This window comes from Dermacentor silvarum, chromosome 3 (assembly GCF_013339745.2).
Source record: "Dermacentor silvarum isolate Dsil-2018 chromosome 3, BIME_Dsil_1.4, whole genome shotgun sequence".
Taxonomy (NCBI): domain Eukaryota; kingdom Metazoa; phylum Arthropoda; class Arachnida; order Ixodida; family Ixodidae; genus Dermacentor; species Dermacentor silvarum.
This window is the reverse complement of record NC_051156.1, coordinates 200,820,210-200,842,834: the sequence shown is the minus strand read 5'-3', so window position 1 is coordinate 200,842,834 and position 22,625 is coordinate 200,820,210. Positions and strand designations below refer to the sequence as shown.

The window sequence follows — 22,625 nt, the reverse complement described above, 5'->3', positions numbered from 1 at the left end:
CAACCAAGTCATGGGGTAATAGGAATAGGGTTGCTTATATTATAACCATATTATGAAGATAATATGGAAATATGGTGGCTGGTTGCTCTACTAGTACTGTCTGTTAGTCTACTAGTACTGTCTGTTAGATAATTTCATATTTATATGCAGTTTTGGTATGCTTGCCCGTAATGCCTTTCTGGTCTCGAGGGAATTTTTATGTCTGAGTAAATAAATGGACAGACGTATGGATGTGAAATTGTACTACATAGATTACATGCCAACGCAGCAAGGAAGTTCAGATTTTTTGATCTCCCACTTTTTAAGAAAATTTTATTCTTTTGCTAAGTGTTTTGCAGGAATGTTGTAAATATTGTGTGGAAGTTCTCTAAGAACTTATGAAAATGGTGCGTGTTGCAAAAGATGGGTCCTCGCGAGTTGCTTGTCTCTCTCTCGTTTTGTGCAGTGAGTGCGTGAACAAGTTTGGAGACCGTGTCGGCGTGGAGGTCTGGGAGCAGATAAATGCCTGCTTCGACGTCATGCCGATAGCTGCTGTGGTGGACACAAAGGTAGACATGTAGCTGTTACGAGTATCTGCCACACCCGTCCTGGCTTAGACAGACGTGTTCAAATAGTTGCAAGAAAAAGAAAAGAAATAATACTAGTTGGTTTCTCAACCAAATTAAGTGACCACAAAAACTGAGGGCGTTGAGTGTTGCAAGAACAATGAAAGTAATAGCTAATAACCAAGGCATGTGCAAGCAGCACATGGTTGGTAACTTCGTTGTATATTTCAAAAGCTGCAGCAAAACATAGATGTTTGAGACCTTAATGTTATTGGCTGCCTTTTGATTGCTTTACCTTCCATCTAGAAAACTCTGGTCTTGTTTCAGCAAATGGAAGAAGTGCAAATTCATGAAAACTGTCGACTTATGCAACAGCTAGCTCAATATTGTACCATACTTACTCACTTACTTGAGGCCTGTATTTTTTATAGTGATGGGCAATTATATGGATGCTCGAGGCTCATTCGCGCCACCGCCGCCGCTGTAATGCTGTCCCGCTAATTGTGCATGCGTGGCTCGCGCACATAAGGTTAGAGGCTTTCTAGAGCCATGTAGTGCATTTTGGCTGCAAAAACAGCGAAGCGAAGTAAACACATCGTCATTGTTGCGCTCAATGGCCTCGATGGCAGAGTAAGGGCAGCGTCCTGCCTTCTACTGCCGACATGGACGCTGTGCGCATGCACACTATAAGCAAGCTAACATTCCTACTGAGCTGCCGTGTGTTTGCTCTGGTCTGAGCAGTAAACATCAAGCTAACATTGTCTAAAATTTCGCTGGGCACTGACTACCGCTGACAGTTTCATCTCGTCTCGTGCACTGTCAAGGTGCGACGCCTGCAATCCCACTAGTGGCGCTCATCATGCCAGCATTCTGAGACGCCTCGTAACTGCCTGGGCGCTGTTGCTGCTGCCCAGCAGGAGTTTCCTCGCAGGCTGCAGTGTGCCAACATGCCGCACTTGTGCAGTTAGAACACCATCCGAGGTGTTTGAAGTGCAACACTAAGCCTTGCTATTAATGCATTGCCCTTCAAGCCAAATGTTGTTGTTTGTTATCCATAGATTTTACAAGGTGCAGTCAAGGTATTCACTGCTTATGTGAGTGGTGCTTACTGGAACATTTGTTTCGAATTTTCACTCGCCGAAGTGTTGCGCGGGCTTTAGACAAGCATGAATACACTACTATAGTATGCATTCAGATTATGTTGATAGGGAGCGGTTGACCAAGTAGTCGGGCGAAGTGCATCTCCTCTCCTCTAGACCGGTCGTCACTGCGCATGGCCATCACGGTGCAGCTGGGTGCATACGCTGCCTGTGCACCCCATCTTGGAAGTAATGCACTGTCATCCCTGCACGTTTAGTGCTGGAGGTCGCATAATCTCAAGTTTCAGAGATGAGTGGAAGCGAAAAGCAGAAAAAGTGTTTGCTCCGCTCCGCCTGTGCTTTATGTCATGTCAGCGTTGCGGCAACGAGTGTTCGCAGTCATCGAGTGAGATCTGCTCATGTTTACCTGTGCACGTGTGTGCCATCATGCTTGGTAATTTAGTTAGTAAGTGAATGTTTAGTGCAGTTTATACGGCCAATAAAACTACAAACCGTCGTTAGCTGTTTAACACATTGCTCTTGTTATCAATGCTTCGCCTTTCGGACAAAGCTGCGACTTTTTTACTCGTAGAAACAATACTAGAGACAATGCATAATGGTTACTGAAATTTCAAATGCCATATCGGATCTTGCTCAATTTCTCGAACACGACACACGTTCCCAGTGTCACAAATTTACTGACAGATAGGGTGGCAGTGAGTAAGGGATTGTCACCTGTCGCCTCGATTACATGCGATCTTAAAGCGAAGCTTTCTTTGGAGCGCTCGAAGAGTTTTGATGCTGCATTGGTGTGAAGATCGGTCCACTGATGGTGTCGTCCCACTGCAGGCAACACTATCAACCGGACGTGGAAGCTTCCCAGGCTTTGCTTCCTGCTGCCGATATGAATATATTGTCGACACGGCATGAAATTATATCTTTGATCGCCAACTCTCAAATTCAACAAAATGAATTCCTTTTGTCATTAAATTTTTTTTTTCGATTGCCCGATAATTTGGAAGCTTTTACGACCCCTTCCATCCAAGAAAAATTGGTCTGCAGCTTTAGTTATTTCCATAAAAGGCTGAAATTTAATAACAACGTAATGTTCCAATCTCACCAACTTCATTATATCGAGGTTTAACTATATATTGTCTAGGTATCTAGGAAGGTAATTTTTGCTGTGCTAGCTTCGAAATTAGTCTGGGATGTTACTTTATATTTAGTTTATTTTCTCGTGCCTGAGGTTGCAACGAGCCAATTTAATACTCTTGCGAACCTGTCCTTGTGAAATGTCTGTTTGGTGAATGCGGAAATGGAATGCATTGACATGATAACGAGTGCTACAGCACTACAGCAGCAATGGCTAGGACGTTGGATAGTGACTTTTTCTGTCAACTTTGTTGCTTTGTTATGGTCTTTAAAGGATAGAACAAAATGTCCTGCTTTCAACATAATCTAGAGTTGAAATGCAGTTTTCCAAAGCAGGAAGTCCTGCCTCAAAGTGTTACAGAAAACTGCTTAAGGTTGACAGTAGGTTTGTTACTGGCAAACAGAGATTGAAATCTTTTATGTGCTTCTGTGTAGGTGTTCTGTGTGCATGGGGGCATTCCTCCTCCATGGCTTGGTGGCGGCTACCTGGCTGCGATAAACCAGATTCCGAAACCACTGAATGATCCCGAAAGCCAGTCATCACTTGCCTGGGAACTCATGTGGAGCGACCCCATTTCGTAAGGACACTTTGTTTGCTTTCCATGGGAGAAGTGTAGTTATACTGTGATCATGTAGGCCATGTAGTTGTGCATATAAGACACATAAAGTTACTCAGTAGACTTCCATTAATTCGATTCTTCGGTTAATTTGATCCCAACCAAAGGTCCCAGCCGGCGCACATGCATTCCTATTGGCCCAAGCTTTCGTTATTCTGATCCTAAAATTGGCCTTTGCCGGATAATTCGAACTTTACCAGTCATCATGCACGCCTGACCCCTATGGTGACACGGTAGCGACCCCTTTACTGGCATCGTCTGTCTCGGCAGAGATTAAGGCATAGTGAATGCGTTGAACACGCATCATCTCCTATCGAAAACGCATATTTTCGGCCTGCCCAAGGAATATCTTCAAGCTATAACCTCCCAAGTAGCTCAAAATGTCTGATTATGGTATTCACCCGATTATAACACACACCTTTTTTTTCCATAAAAATTGGGCCGAAAACCGTGTTTGCTGTATAACAGTGGCTGTATTGCAGCGAAGCTGACTTTAAAATGCCTTGTGGCGAGTTTTAAGAAACCGGCCACCACTGTGCAAAGCATATTAGACCCTTGGCCATTTTTCTTGCTAAAACATTGGGTGCGCGGTAGATTTCTACACTAATTAGGAGCTTTAATGTTATCTGTACGTTAGTTTCCTACTTTGGACGCGTAGAAAGCAGGCGCACATTTGATGCTGGGTTGTGTTAGAATCGGGCAAGTACTGCCAAATGAATCAGCTCTGTGTTTTGACGTTCTTTCTGCATCTTGTTTAGTTTGATCCGGCGGATAATTCAATCAATTTCGTCGGTCCTGTCAGGACCACATATACAGTTGGCTGTATATGTGGTCAGTTAAACGGACAGTCAGCTGTCTATCAGAACACTTCCTATACTGTTAAGTTCCTCTCCCTCCTCCTCAGATTCACTGCTTCAGCCTTCTTACACGCATGCACACTGTGCTTGCTCAGAAGCGATAACCAGTGACTTTTTTCACCGCCTGCATTCATGAACAAATGATAGTGCATTATATGCTTAAGCTAGAAATAGGTGTGCATTATGCAGTTCAGTGTAACATTAACTTCATATAGTCACATTGTAGTGATGATGAAGAACACAGTAGCAAAAACTGTGAATCATGACACTAACTCTTTCTTGGGCGAACCTGTGCCTAGAAAAAAAAAAAAGTTAACCTCAAAGCACAATGGAAGTGGTGAGCGCAGTAGGCGATCGGTGAAAATTTGATCTGCTGTACAGATGCATGGGCTATTTATTGAACCTTCCAGCATAATGTCTAGTGCTTGCATAAGTTCTAGAACGTACACTGCTAATCGTGTCATGCACGCAATCTGATAACACAAGGCTTGGCATAAACATAGACAACAGCTAGAACCAGCGATAACATTTGAGAAACTGTCGATACAGAAAGGTGTGTCTTGTGCTGAGCATTAACTGTCAACATTTGTTAGCCGGTGAAATGTGGTCACTGGATAAATAAGAACAAGTTTTATGTCTGTCAATATACTAGTGATGATACATGAACAAATTATTACATGGAAGAAGTTGCAAGTCTGAACCTAATTGGCATAAAACAAACACAGTCACACATTTGTACAAGTGCACCATTTTTACAACTTCCACAGGATGCTGCCTGCACTCACAACCAAAACATAATGCTTTACATTTTGTAAAATATGTTGTAGATCAAGAACTTCACCATGAAACAGGTGGAGTGCCAGATTTCTATGACCACACTCCTTGCATATCTACTGCTGAATTTATGCTAAGTATTGTAGAGCTGCACTAACAGCGAGACTGGTGCTATCACCTGTAATGAGGGCAGTGTCAGCCCCATAAAAAGCACACATGTACACGAAGTGCCAATGCAGTCCAACAGTCCGACAGCAGTGCTTGGCCGGAACTGCCCTAGGACTGTGGCTCTACACAGTCATAATAAACACCTGTTTTCTATGGGCATCCAATCTGCCCAACTCGCACTGTTTGTGTATCAGCAGTGTGGTATAGTATGAGGATGACGTGGAGCGAGGATTGTGCACCCAGTGAAACTGCCCCTCTACGTGGCACCGTCTACATTTCAGCACCGAAGCGGACCAGCAGAGGGACTTTGTGCCCAACATGAAGCGAGGCACAGCGCACATGTTCAGCGCCGAGGCCCTCGAGGAGTTCCTGGCCCGCAACGAGCTCTCGCACGTCGTCCGGGCGCACGAGGTCCAGCAGGCTGGATTCCAGGTGGGGGACCTTCTCCTTTGTGCTGGAGATGTGTTCTAGTGACTATGGGACTCATTACCTCAATCTTGGCTGATGTTTCGATTACAGTTAAACCTGGATATAACGAAATTGACAAATTCCCGAAAAACTTCGTTATAAAGAGGATTTCGTTATATGCAGGTTCGGCACGAAAATTCGAAAAATAAACGTTTACCGTATTTACTCGATTCTAACGCGCCCTCAATTGTAACGCGCACCCGTTTTCCGTTTTCGTTGAAGCACGCATCCTCGGAATGTCACACCAGGTACCGGATGCGTGGACGCGTGTCGTTTCGCACAAGCGCAAGGCATCGGAAACGAAGAGCGAGCGTCACGATGGCGTCGTAGCGTCGTACAGTGTTACAGCAGAACCTCGCTGTTACGTTACCGGGGGCTGCATTTTCGCGGCTGTTACGTTGTTTTCGACCGGTCTCGGCACAGCTCCCTTAGAACTCAATGCATTGGTAACCCCGCTGTTGCGTCACAACTGCGGGACCGTTCCCGCATCATACGTTGCAAACTGCCATCCCCGCGCCGGCCCCGAGCAGCCATTTTGACTCTTCATGTCGCTTGGCTTGGTGGCTTGACGATGGCATTGGCCTCCCAAAGTGCCGGGGGCGACAACTATGACGTATTTTCAGCTTCCGCCAGCAAAAGTATGGCCCTTGAGATCCGTATTTGCATTATAAAGATGGTGTCCATGACGCGTTGTGGCCCTAAAATTGGTTTTGGCTCATAGATATTCCGTATATAAGGGTACGGCCACGCTAGCGGCAAAAAACGCGCACGTCTCGTGTTCGCCGCACGGCAGAGCGATAAGGGGCGTGATCTTGTACGCGTTCCAAAATGGAACGGAGGCCGTCCGTTCCATCGAATCGCACACGATTGGTCAATTTGATCGTCACGGTTCAAATTGACCAATCGTGTGCGGCTCGATGGAACGGACCGCCTTCGTTCCATTTTGGAACGCGTACAAGATCGCGCCCAAGATCTCCAGCGCTCTCCGAACGGGCGAGCAACACCGCGAGCACTCGTTGTTTCATGCGAGAGAAGACGATCGTCGATTGAAAATCCGGTGCGGACCGGCGGCGTTCCGGTTGTGATAGCTCCGTGACGTCACCCTCGTCGCTCTTGATTGGTTCTTCATCTCGCGGCACGCGGCATTTTCCGCAGAACCCATCTCGCGCGGCACGCCGCAAGACCCCCAATTCCTGCCGCTTTTGCCGCGCGCGGCATGACGCGTTGCCATGCGTTTCTGACGCGCGTTTTTGCTGCGTGTTTTTGCCGCTAGCGTGGCCGTACACTAAAGTCCAAGGGCGATAACGCAGTCGCCGCGCGCCGTATGCTGTATGTGCGAGTGAAAACGTGCGAGGGGAGCCGATGACCGCGTCTAAATCTCGCGCGCGCAAGAAAAGCAGGGAGGAAACGCGCCTTCTTCCGTTGCGCTCGAGGCACCGGCGAGGGAGTGAGGGGGGAGGGATAGCGGGGCAGCGCACGGTCGCGCAGGCCGTATCTTGAAAGTGATCTGCGTTGGGGCTGAGTCTAGCAGTGTAGGTGCGTCGGCGGCTTGTAGCTTTCTGCGTGCTGTGTGTTCTCGGTGCTCAGTTTGCGGTGAAGCGATAAACAACAGCACGCAGGTCACTTCGCTCGCTTCTCCAGCGGCGCTTCCACACGCCGCCAGCGTTTGACAGCGCGTGTCCGCGCTCATCGAGTCTGATGTGCCACAGCGTCAACATCAGCTGGAAAAGGAGAGAGTGCCGGCTTGGGCGGGCTAGGTCAGCTGCAGCAAGCGGCAGGATCAGATTCGAATGAAGGGAGGGGGAAAGGTCACACCCGCGGCGGCAAGATCGCCGGGTCGAGGGATGCAGGGCCGCCTCGCACATGCACGCACGCACACGTGCGCTCGCTTCGCATTCCATCGCGGCGGAGAAGGTGCTTCCGGTTGCTGCCCGCGCAAAAATGACAAAATTTGGGGCGAAATTTCTAGGTGGTCGGAGGGGAAAATTCGTTATATCGAGGGGGTCTTCCGCTGCCACTTCGTTACGTAGAGGTCTCAAATACATGTGCTTCTATGGAATAACGGCGGGGAATCGAAAAACTTCGTTATATCCAGGAATTCGTTATATGGAGGTTCGTTATAAGTAGGTTTAACTGTACTTGTTCAGACCATTTCTCTTCTGTGTCAAATGAGTGAATGGGATGAACTGATGGAGTTTTGGATGTGACACTATAGTTTTTGTAGTATGAAAATGCCATTAATGCTGGTGGCCATTCTTGTGGTATAAAACATCTGGCCCGAAGGAACCTTTCCACTATATAGCATCCTCCATTAATGCCATTATGTAGGCCTATAAGAAAGAACTTAGTAGAACAACACTGAACTGTGGTAGCAGCACATAGTGTCTATGGTGATTGGCAAGGCAGACTTTAATCACGAATGGTCTCGCACATTGTGGGATATATTCAAAATGGGCCACTAAGAAAGTCTTGAGCAAAGTTTTTGTTCACCAAACTCGTTTTTAGCCACCAACAGTGCACTGGGATGCATATTTGGCCATGGCAATGTGGCCAGATGCCATGTTTCATCTCTCCTTTCCTCAGATTCTCAGTTTTTATGTTTAAGAGATGTGTTTCATTCATATGAGGGGCTTAAATCTAATGAGCACCACATAAAAACGCCTTTAGCTTATGTACTTGCTGTGTGTATCTTCTGTAATTAGCAGCAGACTCATTTACCCACAAGCAATGATTGGTTCGACAGCACCGTATTTTCCGGTGTGTAAGTCACTTTTTTTTCTGAATTTTTCGTCGCTGTGTCTTATAAATCTGTGCAACGTTATGTTTTGGAAAAATTGCCGCCAAATTCTGATTGGATGCTATATATTGCCTGGATGCTATTTATTGCCAATATATTGCCCATATATTGCCCACCCCATGCCAAGGGAAAAAAACTAGATGCAAAAAGGCACATTGAAGTTGATTGAAGCTACATGCCTTCGGCGCTTTCTACCAGGTGCACTGCACCTCTAGTGGCGAGGCAGTCAGGTACCTAGTGTTTTCGTTGGGAAAGAAATAAAACTTTGCAGAGCAGCCTACTTTACAAGTCTTGCAAGTGGTCCTCTTGTTCCCCAACCTGCGCTCACACCTAAGAGCATTTCTACAATAAAGCATTGCTACAATAAAGCTAATACTGTGACAAAACCGACCAGTGAAACTTTTTTTGTCGTACCCTTCTGCTGCAGGTGCAGCAGAAAGGCAAGTTGTTGACCGTCTTCTCGTCGTCGCACTACTGTGGTGGGTCCAACGAGGCGGCCTGCATCCTGGCAGACCGGCAGAAATTGAGGACGATTCGACTGGACACTACCTGAGCGTCGCCTATCCACCTCTGCTCTCATAATTGCCTCCATTCCCTTCTCTGACTGCTCGTTGTGTACGGAAGTGCGATGGACAACTTCAGTGTACAGGGCTCAAGCCGTTATTTTCATACAATATGCACTGCATTGCTGGCATATGCGCACGATTATCGAACTGAGATAAAGCTTCCTTGCTTGTTTTTTTTTTTTTTTTTAATATCTTTCCTTTTCTTACTCAAAGCCTCTCATTTTCATCACTTCCTAGGTTTCTTTGTTTCTGATGCTCCTGGCAGAACATATCTATGTAAATGCACTAAAGATGTGTGCACTTCACTACACCTTGTTTTAATTCTTTCATTTGCCGATTAGCGTGTATATAGGGCATTAAGAATTGATTTGCTGAACTGCTGTTAGACATGTCAAGTGTCTGTCACTGGCATGTCTGGTAGCATGATAGTCTGCTGTAGGTGTGTTTTGTTTAGTGATTCGAAGTTTGTGTAAGTGTACATGCAAGCATGCACCAAATGTTTTGTTTACGACATGCTTACAGTTGACTTGAAGCACTTCACTGCATCTTGGGGGTTTTGAAACAGTAGTCGCTAATTTGCCGACTAGTTGCATAGGGTGTTAGTAAGTGCTTCAAACACCTTATTTTAATTAGCTTGTGGCTTTTGCAATATATATAGTTACTTATTTCGTTGATTAGCGACATATAGGGCATTAGGAATTAATTGACCAAACAGCTGTTGGACATATGAAAAGTTTTTCACTGTCACATCAAGCAGTGTGATATTCGAGTGTAAGTGTTTTGTTTCCGTGGTTGGAAGGTTATACTTATGAGCGTGCAGTGAATTCTTTTTCTGTTGCATGCATAAGTTGGTTTGAATCTGAAAAGGTCACCACAACATGGCCTTGTGTACCGAACACTGATTCATCTAGACGTAATGAGCACCACTTCACGATTGGAGATGGATCTTTATTGATCTGATGGTTGATGTCATTCTGCATAGTGCATTCAGTGAAAAGAGCTGAATCTTTGCCCTTCTCAGATGCTTATGGGAAGTCTGTAAGCCAGTGCTAAGTAGCGAGATGGTAAGGCACTTATAATTGATTAAAGGTTTTCACAAGCGTGCACACCTTTTGACATATTCAGTTATGCTTTTTGTTTTATTGTCATAGAACCACTTGCCATTTTAGCACTTCTTTGTGAACATCAATTTGTTACTTTTATGGAATAATGTCTCTTCAAAACCCTACGATTAAAAACGTACAGATTATGAGGAAGGAACTTTATAGTACTTGAGTTGGAATTTAATTTTTGTGCAGTTTATGTTGAGAGTATGTTTTTAGGATCAACGATGGTGTCGTTCATGCTACACTTGCAACCATGCTTTATTCCTTACTGCCTGACAAGATGGCTTCCACCTCAATGTGCCACTGTCCTCACACCTAGCGCCATCATGTGTTTGGTGTGGAAACTGCAGCACTCGTAATGCTGCCGTCTATAGACTATTTACATAACTGCTGCTCATTGGCGCTGCTTCACTCTCATCACAATGCACAAGGTGAACACGAAACACTAATAAATTGTATATCCCACCATGCTAACTTCTTTTACACAGCCTTGGCAAGGTAATAACTATTCATCCAAAAAAATTCGAAAAGCTCAGTGTGTCTGGAATCTACTGGCACTGAAAGGGGTAAAGTTAAACCTTCATCCATGCCATTAGTTTTCAAATAATGGCAAGGTCATTTTCTGATACTATTTAAGCCTAAATTCATTCCACCATTGATCTCTCCATTTTCACCATGAGAAAAGTTACCCTTTGTGGTGTGGTAAAATATATGCTAGCTGCAGTTTGCATGAAACTATATATTGCATTTCATGGCATGTAACAATGATGGCTGAGTACATTTTTTACACTTATGATAGCACAGAGATTTGTAAGTTTAATGTTGTTATAAAAGTTACTCTCGTAAAAAGCAGCACCTGTGATACTGGTTCTTGTTACTGTGTGTATTGCTTACAATGTGATTGTTTACACGTTGTGTCACACAGAATATAATGCCGATGGCCCCAGGCCAGCGAGCCTTTTCTGATGTGTGGAATTGAATCGTAAAATAGGCTTAGCTTGGTGCCAGCTCAGATTGGACTGTTAGAGTATATGTGAAGCACAGATCTAGCTCATGTTATGCCATCTCTGAACTGTTTTGAATGACATTTGTTGCATTTAGAAGAAAATCTTACTCTAATTGCTGTTGAGAGCGGATTTTTAATTTAGACCTGAGATTTATTTAACTTAGGGGGAAAAAAAAGTACAGTACCAGTCTACAACTTTAATTCACTGCTACAAAAACGTACTATTTCAATCCCGTGAACTGCATCTTGTTAAGAGCAAATCGAATATGTTTCCAGTTTGCATACAGATCTGAAATGTGCTTGTGCTATGCTTGTGCTGAAATGTGCTATACAGATCTGAAAAAAGAAAAGAAAGAAGAGTGTTCATTAGTTTTCCCATGCTTTACAGAATACATGTTTTAATAAGTAAGTGAATCATTCACATTTCGTCGCTACATACTGCAGTACTCTCATTACTGCGCATTTCCAGAACTCAACAGTTACATGCCAAAGTAGCCTACACGGTACATTAGGTGCCGGCTCACATACTTGTTGCGGAAACTGCCATCGAGCTATCTTTATATGAATGGATAGCTTTGCGCATTGTCCTCGCTTGCGACCACTACTTAAGAATCATCATTGGTGCTTTTGTTGCAGCTTCGCGTCGACTGATCAAGCCAAGCGAAATGTGATCCGTTTAGTAGTTGAACTTGTGCATAAAAGCAGTTCATAAAAGTACATAGCTGTTACTGTGCATGTCGTGCGCATTGCACATGATTTGCCAAATTTACACAGCGAAGCTGTTAAGGGAACTTTCACAACCGTTTTCGTGTGGCGATGGCGTGCGAAGGCTTGCTCGGTATCAAATGTCAAATCAAAGAACAACCATTAACACAACCTGCATTAGAGTATCGAATTTTTGCTTTGAAACATTATCAGTGATTATGAAATAAAAGTTACCTCATTTATACCTCACTCGAATAGGCAAAAAATTTTTTTCACATGGTTTTTTAGGCAGTAATTGGTGATTTTTGTTTCTCATGTTGCATTTCACTGGCTCCACATTGGAGGTCAGCTAGGAGTTAGTATAATGCGGCCGTGATGGCGTTGTCCAGCAGTGCAGCCTGCAAGGAAACCCTGAAGCGGCCATACGACCAGGGTGTCTACGATGAATCATCGCCAAGAACAGCCAGCAAACAGACCCCTAGTTCTACCGACAGTGTGTGAGAACTCGCTTATACAGCTTTGCTGTCTTTGATGTATCAGTTGCTCAGATTGGCATGGATCTGCAAAGAATCCTTTTTTAGATGTACCAATATGGAAAGGAACACTTAAAAAGGCCAACTGCAACGAAGTTTTGGACTGCGTAAAAAAAGCCTTGTCTGAGATAATGTATTTATAGAGGACCCTCTGTGCAAAATTTGAAGTTTGAAATATGAGTTTGAGATTGCAACGGCTAACCCTTGCAATCTCGGAAACCATGCTGCTGTGTAGCGTAGATACTGCAGCTTGGTGCCAGCTCAGATTGGACTGTTGGAGTATATGTGAAGCACAGATATAGCTCATGTTACGCCATCTCTGAACTCGTCGCTGCCGTGGGTTGCAGCGACGAGCCCTCTTGCTGTTGAGACGTTCAGAACTACCGTGTGCTCCGATTGGTCTCTCTGGTTCTCCAGGCGTGCCGACGCAACCCACCCCGAGTGCCCGTGGCACACTAAAGAATTTTGGACGCAGCATGCTGGGACTTGCATCATAGCGACACCATCACGTGCACACACTGTCTGCCTAGGTGCAGTTTAAAGGTTGGTAACAAAAAGCTATACAATTAAAAGCGCTGCGGCGTTGCAAACATTGGATTAGTGGTACATATTACTTTATAACAAGTTTAGCTGAAGTGAAATTTTTTTTGCAGTTGGGGGCCTTTAATCTGTGTTCAAAATAGCATTTCCTGTAAAGGTGTGAATCTGAACGTCCTTTCACTACTATTTTGTAAACAATTTCTGTGTTAAAGAATGCCACCCACCAAATGGAACATTTCTTTATCTGAGCACAGGCACAAGAAAAATATCTGGCTGTAAATGAAAATCTGGTGTTCCTTTTTATATTGGTGCTTCTTGTGCATAACATGACAAAATGGAGGAGAACATATCTGTGTAGTACTGTCAAGCAGAGATACTGCTGCCTTTGAATTCATATGCCCAATTTTAGTGTTCAGCAAACTTATTAAATCAACAGCGTTTACTGCCGAGTCATACTCGGCATGCCTGTCCCGGTGTACAGTTTGAACTGAATTTTCTAATATGTTGCCTTGATAAGAGAAAATAAAGAATTTGAAATGTGGCCCACTGTAGTGCATTTCTGTGCGATATGAATGGCATGCTTCCAAGCATTTCACCTGCATCTAAACATAGTTTTCTTTGAGCAACCTAGATGCAAGAATGATGTTGCCATATCAAAATGCAAGGTGTAGGACCTAGCAGATTGGAAACTACAAATGTGGGAGTCCCTAATAGATCTTGAAGATCATAAACTAAACTGCCTTGCAATTAATTTTTGTGAATTTTCATGTATCAATATTTTAGCTCTTTAAATGTTGTGTTGCATTGAGATACCAAGGAGGGGGGGGGGATAAGTTTCAGCTACAAAATACCCTGTGGATGTAGCAGCCATTGCCCAACACGTCTGAAATGTTTTACTATGTAAATCCATTGTCAAAAGTTTGTGGGGCATGGGCAGTAATGGAGCTTTTTCTTGGATCCCTTCACCTGATTAACTTTCAATGCCGGTAAGAAAGTTCAAGCAGAATTTTCCCATTTGACATATTCACTTTATACAGCTGGCTTCCACTGTTTAGTGCCACCAAAGCATCTGCCACTTGCCAGGGTGCCCCATTGGGAGTAGTGTTCTGCTGCTGAGTGGAATGTAGGTTGCAGGTTTGATTCCCAGCCACAGAGGATGCATTTCAGCGAGGGTGGAATGCAAGAACAGTAGTTTAAATTTTGGGGTTTAACATCCAGAACCTGCACAGGGGATTACGAAGGACGCCATAGTAGACCACCTGAGGTTCTTTAACGTGCAAATAAATGTATACCGTACAGACTCGTGTAAGGGCCGCACCTTTTTCTTCAATTTTTACTAGATGTGGCCCTTACACGGGACCAAACCGTTTAGGTCAAAATTGTGCACACCCCAGATCCCCTGATGTGTACCACTGCATCAGAGGTGAACGTGCAACTCTTGCCATCTAGTGGCGGCAAGCGGAAGTACGCTGCGTGCAAGAATTTGGCGATGCATGTGCGCGGCATCGGGGCACTGAACGAGATTGCTTCTCCATTGGAAATTTTGGGCTGCCAAGTTGGGGGGGTGTGGCCCTTACACGATTCTATACAGAAAGTACTCGGGCTTTTTTGCATTTTCTACCCCATTTAAATGCAGCCATGCTTTGGGTGGACAAGAACCACAGGCGGTTGAAATTAATCTGAAGCCGCACTCCCTCCACCAACGGTCTCTCTCGTAGCCCATGAGTTGCTTAGGGCGGCTAAGCCCCACAATTTAATTGACACTTCTGCCATCCTTATGCAACTGAAATTCTTATTACGCTTAATGGGCAAGTCAACATCTTTGCCCATTGTCTCGTGATCCTGCATTTCAGCTGTCAAGTGACACCTCCATCCACATGGTGAGAGCATTGAAAGGCATGAACGCATGCACTTGACCCAATTGGCAGTCACCTAGCTGTGCTCGCAGTGTACGATTAGCCTTTCTTTTACAGTGGCTGCTCTTAATGCCTTATGCAACGCACACTAAAAAAGATTATGCACGACCAATGCACATTTTGGAATTTACGAGACGCGATTAATGAAATGCTACAAGTTTGCTCATTTCATTCCTGCATCTTTGGCGTAAAGGAAACTGGAAAGTGCGCAAGTGCTCTCGTACACCCGTGCTATGCAATGTGACAACTCCTATATTGCTTGTATTTCTTCAATTCTTAATCATTTTAAATGTACCGCCCACTTCTCGGCCGATCCCCCATGTGCCATACTGTGGAGGCCATCATCAACACACGGCAATCATCTCGACAGAAGTATTCATGTGATTGTGTTAGAGCATCGGGATGCTGTGTTGGGGGACCAAGATTCAATCCCAGCACTGAGCACATGATTCAATTTCTCTTAGGTAGCAGCGGCACCCATCCAGCCAGCAGCCACGGTCAGAAAGTCCGGAAGGGTTCACAAAGCAAGCTTCGCTTTAAAACCAGTCTTTTTATCAACCCTTTTATTGTGAACAGGTTCACTTTTCAAGGCCATGGAAAGAACATTGCAAGATGACAACTTAAATATGTACGCAAGTGTGTTTGCACATTCCAAATTATATTGGTACAATGCTTAGGCTATCGTAAACTGCTTCCACAATTCCACAAGCACTGTGCCGGCTAAAAATTGAGTGTCCATTCCGGCATACAAACAGCGAAGACAATTTACAAATGAAGTAATTTGCACATTTCTTAACTGATCTGTGAGAATTGTGTGCAGTGCCCTCTGTGGAATACATGCTGTTCTTAATTCAATTTTTCAATTCACAGCAGTGCATTTCGAGCATACTGTGTCCAGTAGTGCCGTTTCGGCATGATAACTGAAACAACTCTTGAGCACTGAATGGCCATGTAATCAGGACATTCTTTCGCCATACCTGCCAACTCTTCCGAATTTTCCGTAAAATGTATGAATTTGGAACCATCTTAAGATTTTACGAATATAGACTCAACTCATACGGAAAACTTTTTTTTTCACGAAAAATTTTTCTAATAAAGCGTTTTTGTTGGAAGGGGGCGCTGCTTTCCTCAAACCACTCTCAAGATAGTGGTGCCACCAGGCACGACGGTGATTTTGGGTCGATGCGACAGGCATTTTCTAGATAGGATGCTGCAGCCCGTCGTCACTTCCGGTCACCCCTGTGTCGTCTTCGTTAGGCCGTCTTTTTTTTTTGCCGGTGTGCCAGTTGTGTTAGCCTCGTTTTCTATTGTGCAACTAGCTGCTGCATCGTAGCTGCATTCGGCGCAGTGCGACTCTTCGGATTCGTAACGACTGGTGATGGTGTGCTCGAAGCCTCGGCAGTACTTTCAAGTGTTCTTGAAATCGTACACGACAGAATTCCCGTGTTTAGTGCCGTCAAAGAAAGGGGACAATTCGGATTTTGCACCGTGTGTCGTTGTGATGTGAGCATTTCGCATGGTGGCAGAGCCGACATCAAAGTCCACATCGCTTCGAAAAAGCACCAGGCGTCTCTGCGAGCCGCGGGCAACCAGGCAAGCCTGACAAGTTTTGTGAGAAACGACAGCGACTTTGGCGTGATTCGGGCTGAATGCTTTTTCACTCCATTTTTAGTTGAACATAACATCCCGCTGAGCATCAGTGACCACGCTGCACCACTTTTCTGGAAAATGTTCCCTAGGTGCGACGAAGCTAAGCGCTACGCGTGTGTACGAACGAAGACGACGGCGATCGTTCGGGAAATAGCCACGAACGCCATGGCTCCTTTGCTGGATGCGCTTAAACAGCGGCCGTTTTTGATCGCCGTGGACGGGAGCAACAGTAGGGACTCACAGCTTTACCAAATAGTTGCGACCTATTATGTTAAGGAAGCCACTAGAGTTGAAAGCCGCCTTCTTTGCCTCGGGACCATCGAAGGTGAGGCGACCGGTCAAAAGATCGGACATTTGATTCTTGACGAAATGAAGTCTAGGAATCTGTCTATAGAAAACCTTCTGGCCATGTCCTCAGACAATGCCAATGTAATGATCGGCAAGAAAAACGGCGTAACTACAGTGCTGAGAGGAGCTCAGCCAAGTTTGATTAGAGTTGGTTGCCCGTGCTATCGCATTAACTTGGCCGCCCATAAAGCAGCTTCATGTCTTCCTGTAAAAGTTGATGAGCTTTTGGTTGACATTTTTTTTTAAACTCAAGAAAAGCTCGAAACGGAAAGACCAACTGAAAGAATTCCAAAAGATGCATGACGTCGACGTCAGGAAGATCTTAAAGCATTCGCCTACACGTTGGCTGTCTTTGGGCAAGTGCTTAAACAGGCTACTGAACCAGTGGAAGCCACTTCTCAGCTTTTTTTTTGTGTGAATCCAAAAAGTGCGACAAGCAGAGCTTGTTTTTGGAGTCCTACCAAATCCCAAGGACTTCTGGACTAACACCGAAGGGCTGCGCACAAACCCCCAGGAGTGCTGTGGGTCTTGGACAAAGAAACACCGATGAAGATGGACCCTCATTGAAGAGAAAAAAAGCAAGTAATGCACCATAAGCAAAAAAGCTAAAACTTCAGACTGAGGAATCTGAAGCTAGCCATGTGTCCCGTGAGGAACGCGTGTTTTATTTTTTATCATCAGAGCTCAGCAGGGCGTGTTGTCTTTTCCTGCAAAGTATAGTGCCGCTTATTGAGAAGACAAACTGCCTTCTTCAGGCACAGGCTCCTCAGATTCATGTACTGAGGGGTCTCTTGAACCAACTTCTCGAGGATCTTCTGACAAGATTTGTGCGCCCAGGTGTTGGTCAAGGGATCTCAATCATTGCTCTCAATTGTCTGTGGAGCTGCAGAAAACCAAAAAGAAAATAGAAACATCTTAATTGGCAGCACAACCTACTCCGTTGTTGCAAAGCTGAGCGCTCTTGAGAGAGAGCAGTTCTTTTCTGCCGTACGTCTTTACTTTGCAACGGCATGTGACTATATTCGCCACAAGTTTCCACTTGAAGACGTCAACCTTAAAATGGCTGAAGTTGCCTAAGTGAAGTCGTTAGAAACTGCTTCATTCAGCAGTATACGCCATTTCCTTGATTTGTTCCCTGCAATGCTGCCTCGGCAGAGCGATGAATCAAGAGCAGCAGCCATCGACGCACTCGAAGTCGAATTTGCCACCTTTCAAGCACACAAGCTTCCTTCAGACATATTGAACAAGCCTAGGTGCGATGTGCAGTGGGCCGAAGTTGGAAACATTCGAGGTGTTGAGGGAACGCTCAGGTTCCAAAGAGTTTCAGTGGTTATGCTGGAGATACTGTTGATTCCCCACAGTAATGCTGAGTGCGAGCAAATATTCAGCACAGTGAACAAGACGCGAACAGAGTTTCGCTCATCTGTCACTGACACGTCCCTTGAAAGTCTCCTGATGGTTAAAGGACACCAGAGTGGAACTTGCTTTGAACAAAATTACACAGAGAAGTTTCTAGAGCAAGCTAAGTCGGCAACAGCTAAATCGCTGCAAAAATAGTTACATAAGGGACTGTTCTCCATCGCTGTATAAGGAAAACGAAACAGTGAAATTGAACATGTGATTGTGAAAGCACAAAGAAAAAGACCTTGAAAGCAAATTTTTTTTTTTTTTCGTGTACCCCCCCCCTCCGTCGCGAGTGTACGAATTTGGTAGTCTTCAGGTTGGCAGGTATGCTTTCGCGGACTGTAGCTCCTTTTGCAAAGCAACAAGGAATGAAAGAGAGAAAAAAAAATGCAATTAGTGTAGAGATGTTTGAAAGATATTGCAATATGGCAAGAAATAAAAGTACACAAAGAATGCAATGCAGTGAATGCTCCCAACTTTATGTGTGTACTTTGTACGTATGACACTGTTACAATAGCATAAGGCGTCATTATCTTTTTTTTTTGAAGTTACCTTCATTTCATCCCATCAGCCCCCTTTGGAGTCGCTGTAGCTCAACTACCAAACTACTACCACTACATGTCGAAAAGAAACGTTCACACACAAAGAAGTGCAGTGCAAAGATATAACAATTGCACTTTGTGCAACAATTTCAAAATAAACCTCAAATATCAACCTAGAACATAATGAAAGCGAAATTTACGTACAAAGCACACAAAAAAGTGCAATTTAGAAACATACACGTTTTTAAATTGGGCTACCTATGTAACAAGCACATTTCATGCAGTCCTTCCAAACAAAACCTCACACGTGGCCCAGTACATCACCAAGAAAACAGCCATACAGAAAGTAGCCCCACTATAAAACAAATCGCAGCATCATTCTGTTCCATCCCTTTAAACAAAACCTCAAGCACCATAAAGAACTCATCAACAGAAACATTCACAAACAAAAAGTCAAATATAAAAGTATAGCAGTTACATTCTGTCCAATCCGTTCAGCAAGGAAACATTTCATACACACACCGAAGTGGTCCTACATAAGCACATCACAGTCACATTCTGTCCAGCCCTCTCAAGCCAAACCTGTTCAGTACACCAAGCACTGTCTTCTGAACAACCTTGAGGAGCCAGATTCGTGCAAACACAGTGGCGTTAAGTGTGGCTCCGGATGAACCAGAACACGGACCTTACTGTAGTAGGCACTGAATTCTGTGCAGAGTGCTTCCAGGGCTCTGAGGAGACTGTGCGCATTGACTTCGACTTTGACGCTGCCAGAAAGCGTCTGGGGCACGGGTTCTTGCAGCACCTGGCAGCACAGCAACAGTCTGTGCCAGAGCAGCCACTCGGACTCTTCGGAGAGCAGGTTAAAGTCGACGTCTTCCAGACGGCACAGTGCTGGGTAAGTGCCTGGAAGTCAAGAAAAAAAAAAAAAAGCGGTGGCATTTTCATCGAAGTGCATGGTTTTCGCCGTCTTTGGCCGATTGGACAATGTGCAAAAAATGTGTTGGCTGCTTGTGAATTTGCTTTGCAACAGAAAACTCTCATTCACAGACTACGTAAATACCATGATGTGTGGATTAACCTAACCTGACCTAAGCTCCCTTAGAGAATGGAAGTGTGAACGTGCCAAAGATTGTCGCGCGGTAGGAATATGCACCATTCTCTAGCATCTTTCGTTTCTAAGCACTATAATATGCTGATTTGGTTTTGTAACTGTGATAACAGTGCACCAGTTCTCCACAATAAGCTGGAAAGTACTATTCGTGTTCAAGAGTTCATACTATGACAAGCAGTGAACCTTCCGAGCTCTAACAAGTGAGAAGGAGAATGAGCTTATGGGTGCCAGATGGCATTCTTTATTATTTTTTTTTAATTATAAGAAACTTTGCAAACTTTTTATTAGATTAATGGTGTTAAACACCTAACAGCTGCGCTGTGGGCCACAAGGGATGCTGTTGTGGAGTTCTGCCAATTTTGACTGTCTAGAATTCTTTAAATATGCACCTAAGCCTACATAAACCAGTATGTAATTTCAAGACCTGCCACATGATTAATGAAATAATAGGAGGTAGTCAGCATAGACTTTCAATAAGTATTTTGACTGTACTGAGAAGTATGGTTGTACATAGGCAACAATCAACATACGTTGAGGGTTCCTTAAGTAAAATTTTCAGCTGTGGAGGATCCCTCTTCCGGGGCTCTGTATATCCTTTTATACTACATTGAATTCAGCAACATGGTGAAATTAGTTTCAGAAAGTCACAACTGAACTTGAGATAGAATGTTATGCAAGATGAAGTATTACCTGCTTTCACAGATGACTCGTACTTGCTTAGTATAGCAGCAATCCTAGCCAATGTGTACTGGGAAAAGTAATGGCCCTTCTCTGCATGGCTCAAGCGCTCACACAGTTTCAACTTGACATTCTGCTTGCTTGAAAGGAACTCGTAAGCGATTTCAGTTTCCACGAGCACATCAATTGCTGCCTGTAAGTTGTCGCCAGTCAGCGATGGCTCATCTTCAAGACAGCAGCCTCCAGCAGAGGCCAGCAGATCTACTTGAGGACGGTGAAAGGCTCCAGTCACGAAAGTCCTCCTCTGCTGCAAGTAGTCATCAAAGGAGCGGTCGCTTGGTTCGAAAGTTCCTTCATGAATCAGATAAAGCACTGTTGGCTGGGGCCTGTTCAGCTGTTCCTGGGAAAGCATTATTGTGCACAAGAGCCCAGCTTGTTGTACCACAAAGCTTTTACAGGCCGGTACAACAACAAGGAAGGTGCTAGGCTTAGTGTCACAGCAAGTTTTGAAGATGTGTGCAAGTTGACGTGCAATCAAAAATGCAGGGCTTTCAATGCTCACTTTACCAAGGTACACGTCATAACCAGACACATCAATACCTTCACTTACAACGTAGCTTTTAAGATCAAATGTCATGTCACCCTCATCGAAAAATTTTGTGCACTTGGTCATGCACGCCAGGTCATTTCCATTTGTCCCAGATGGAAAACCTTCATTGCACACTATTACGTTATGAAAAACATACCGCTCTAATGCGTGTAATGGCTTGCTAGCGTAGATAGTAACACCTACATTCCTGTCAGCATAACATCTTGAAGCATAGGCAGCTAACATTTCAGTTCGTATTCCTGTGAATGAGTCATCTAGGTGGGGGACAAATACCAGCACAGTTTCGCCACCACCCCTTTGCTGCTGCTGCTGCTGACAGTTTGCTCCTCCCGAGCCAAGTATAAAATTAAACAATGATCTGTAAGCTGCAGCTCGGTTCACGGAAATCTCGACATACAATGGTGACAGGAGCTGGCAACTGCAAAGAGGCACAGTCCAAGACACACTCGCAGATAACAGTTCATGAACCAGACGTTGCAAGTGCGGCTGCAGATTTGAGTGGCTGGGTTTTCCGACGAAAATTCGATAGTCTGCCGGGCGCTTACGCCTCTTGTTGGAGGGGCAGTCGACAGCTTCAATTTGAGGAATGTCTGTTACATGCACTTGATCACAGAAGTCCTTGAGGAACAAAGCAATTGAGTGAGAAATTTCCATGGCTAGGAGCGACATCAGATTATCACTCACGGCTTCGTGGCTTTGGCGGATAGTTTTTTCTTACATCGTCGTTGCAGCCTTCCCTGTTCCGCGCTATTTCTACTGCGTAGAATTGCACCCTCGGAACGAGTGTCGTGTTTTCTTCAGCGTAATCTTTCTCGCTGTCCAGGCGGAGCAGAGTGGCGAAGTTGAAATCCTCGACAACTTTCTCGAACTTGATACAGAATTCCCTCCATTCCTTCTTTGACTCTTCGCTCTTGATTTCGGACTCCACGAGATGCTTGACATCCAAGTCGGGGAACCGTTCCCTGAATTCCTTGTAGATTGCGTCGTCGTGAGGTGTCAGCTTAAGGATCTTTGGATCGACGGCGCTGATCAGGTTGAAGTATACTTCCATGTGCTCGACAGCCTTTATGGCCCACAGGGATTCGACGGTGGGATCGTTGCCGAACTCGGACGCAGGCCTCGTGAGCAACTGCGCGGCTCCGAGCGCCGCTGTAGGGTCCACGCCATCCGCGATCTTCGCCATCGCTCACCTATGGGTCTCACGGTCGAAGCGGTTCTCTCGCGCGACACAAACGCGTATTAATTCGGCGGTCAGTCCGACCAGTAAAAACTTCTACCGGCAGTAAACAAACCACATGAACAGCACGTGTGTCCACCTGCCACTTCATATGACCTCGCATGAAGACGAAGACAACCGAAGACTCAATGAACCGGCTACAAACAAGACGCACGTAATCGCAAGGGTTGTATATTTTCTTAGTTACTTTTAGCTGCCAACGTTACAACGCAT

General features: G+C 44.8%; 3 protein-coding genes across 3 annotated transcripts in view; 1 reads left to right on the top strand and 2 right to left on the bottom strand.

Annotated features, from left to right (window-relative positions):
* The window catches only part of LOC119446493 (uncharacterized), a 39,198-nt gene extending 25,742 nt beyond the window's left edge, over nt 1-13,456 (top strand). The window contains exons 14-17 of the mRNA XM_037710928.2: nt 446-548; nt 3,212-3,354; nt 5,474-5,624; nt 8,885-13,456. Coding sequence (XP_037566856.1) covers nt 446-548; nt 3,212-3,354; nt 5,474-5,624; nt 8,885-9,010 — 523 coding nt within the window. The 3' untranslated portion in view covers nt 9,011-13,456. The remainder of the gene's footprint in view (nt 1-445; nt 549-3,211; nt 3,355-5,473; nt 5,625-8,884) is intronic.
* Nucleotides 13,457-15,377: 1,921 nt separating this feature from the next.
* LOC119446490 (DALR anticodon-binding domain-containing protein 3) lies at nt 15,378-21,844 on the bottom strand. Its single transcript, XM_037710925.2, is given in 3 exon segments — nt 15,378-19,425; nt 19,428-19,679; nt 20,578-21,844. Coding segments are annotated over 3 exon segments (1,620 nt in total). The 3' UTR covers nt 15,378-19,324.
* LOC119446491 (protein PBDC1-like) lies at nt 21,823-22,555 on the bottom strand. The gene has a single exon (XM_037710926.2). It carries the CDS (start codon nt 22,356-22,358, stop codon nt 21,852-21,854), a length of 507 nt encoding a protein of 168 aa, XP_037566854.1. The 5' UTR covers nt 22,359-22,555; the 3' UTR covers nt 21,823-21,851.
* Between the last annotated feature and the right edge of the window lie 70 nt (nt 22,556-22,625).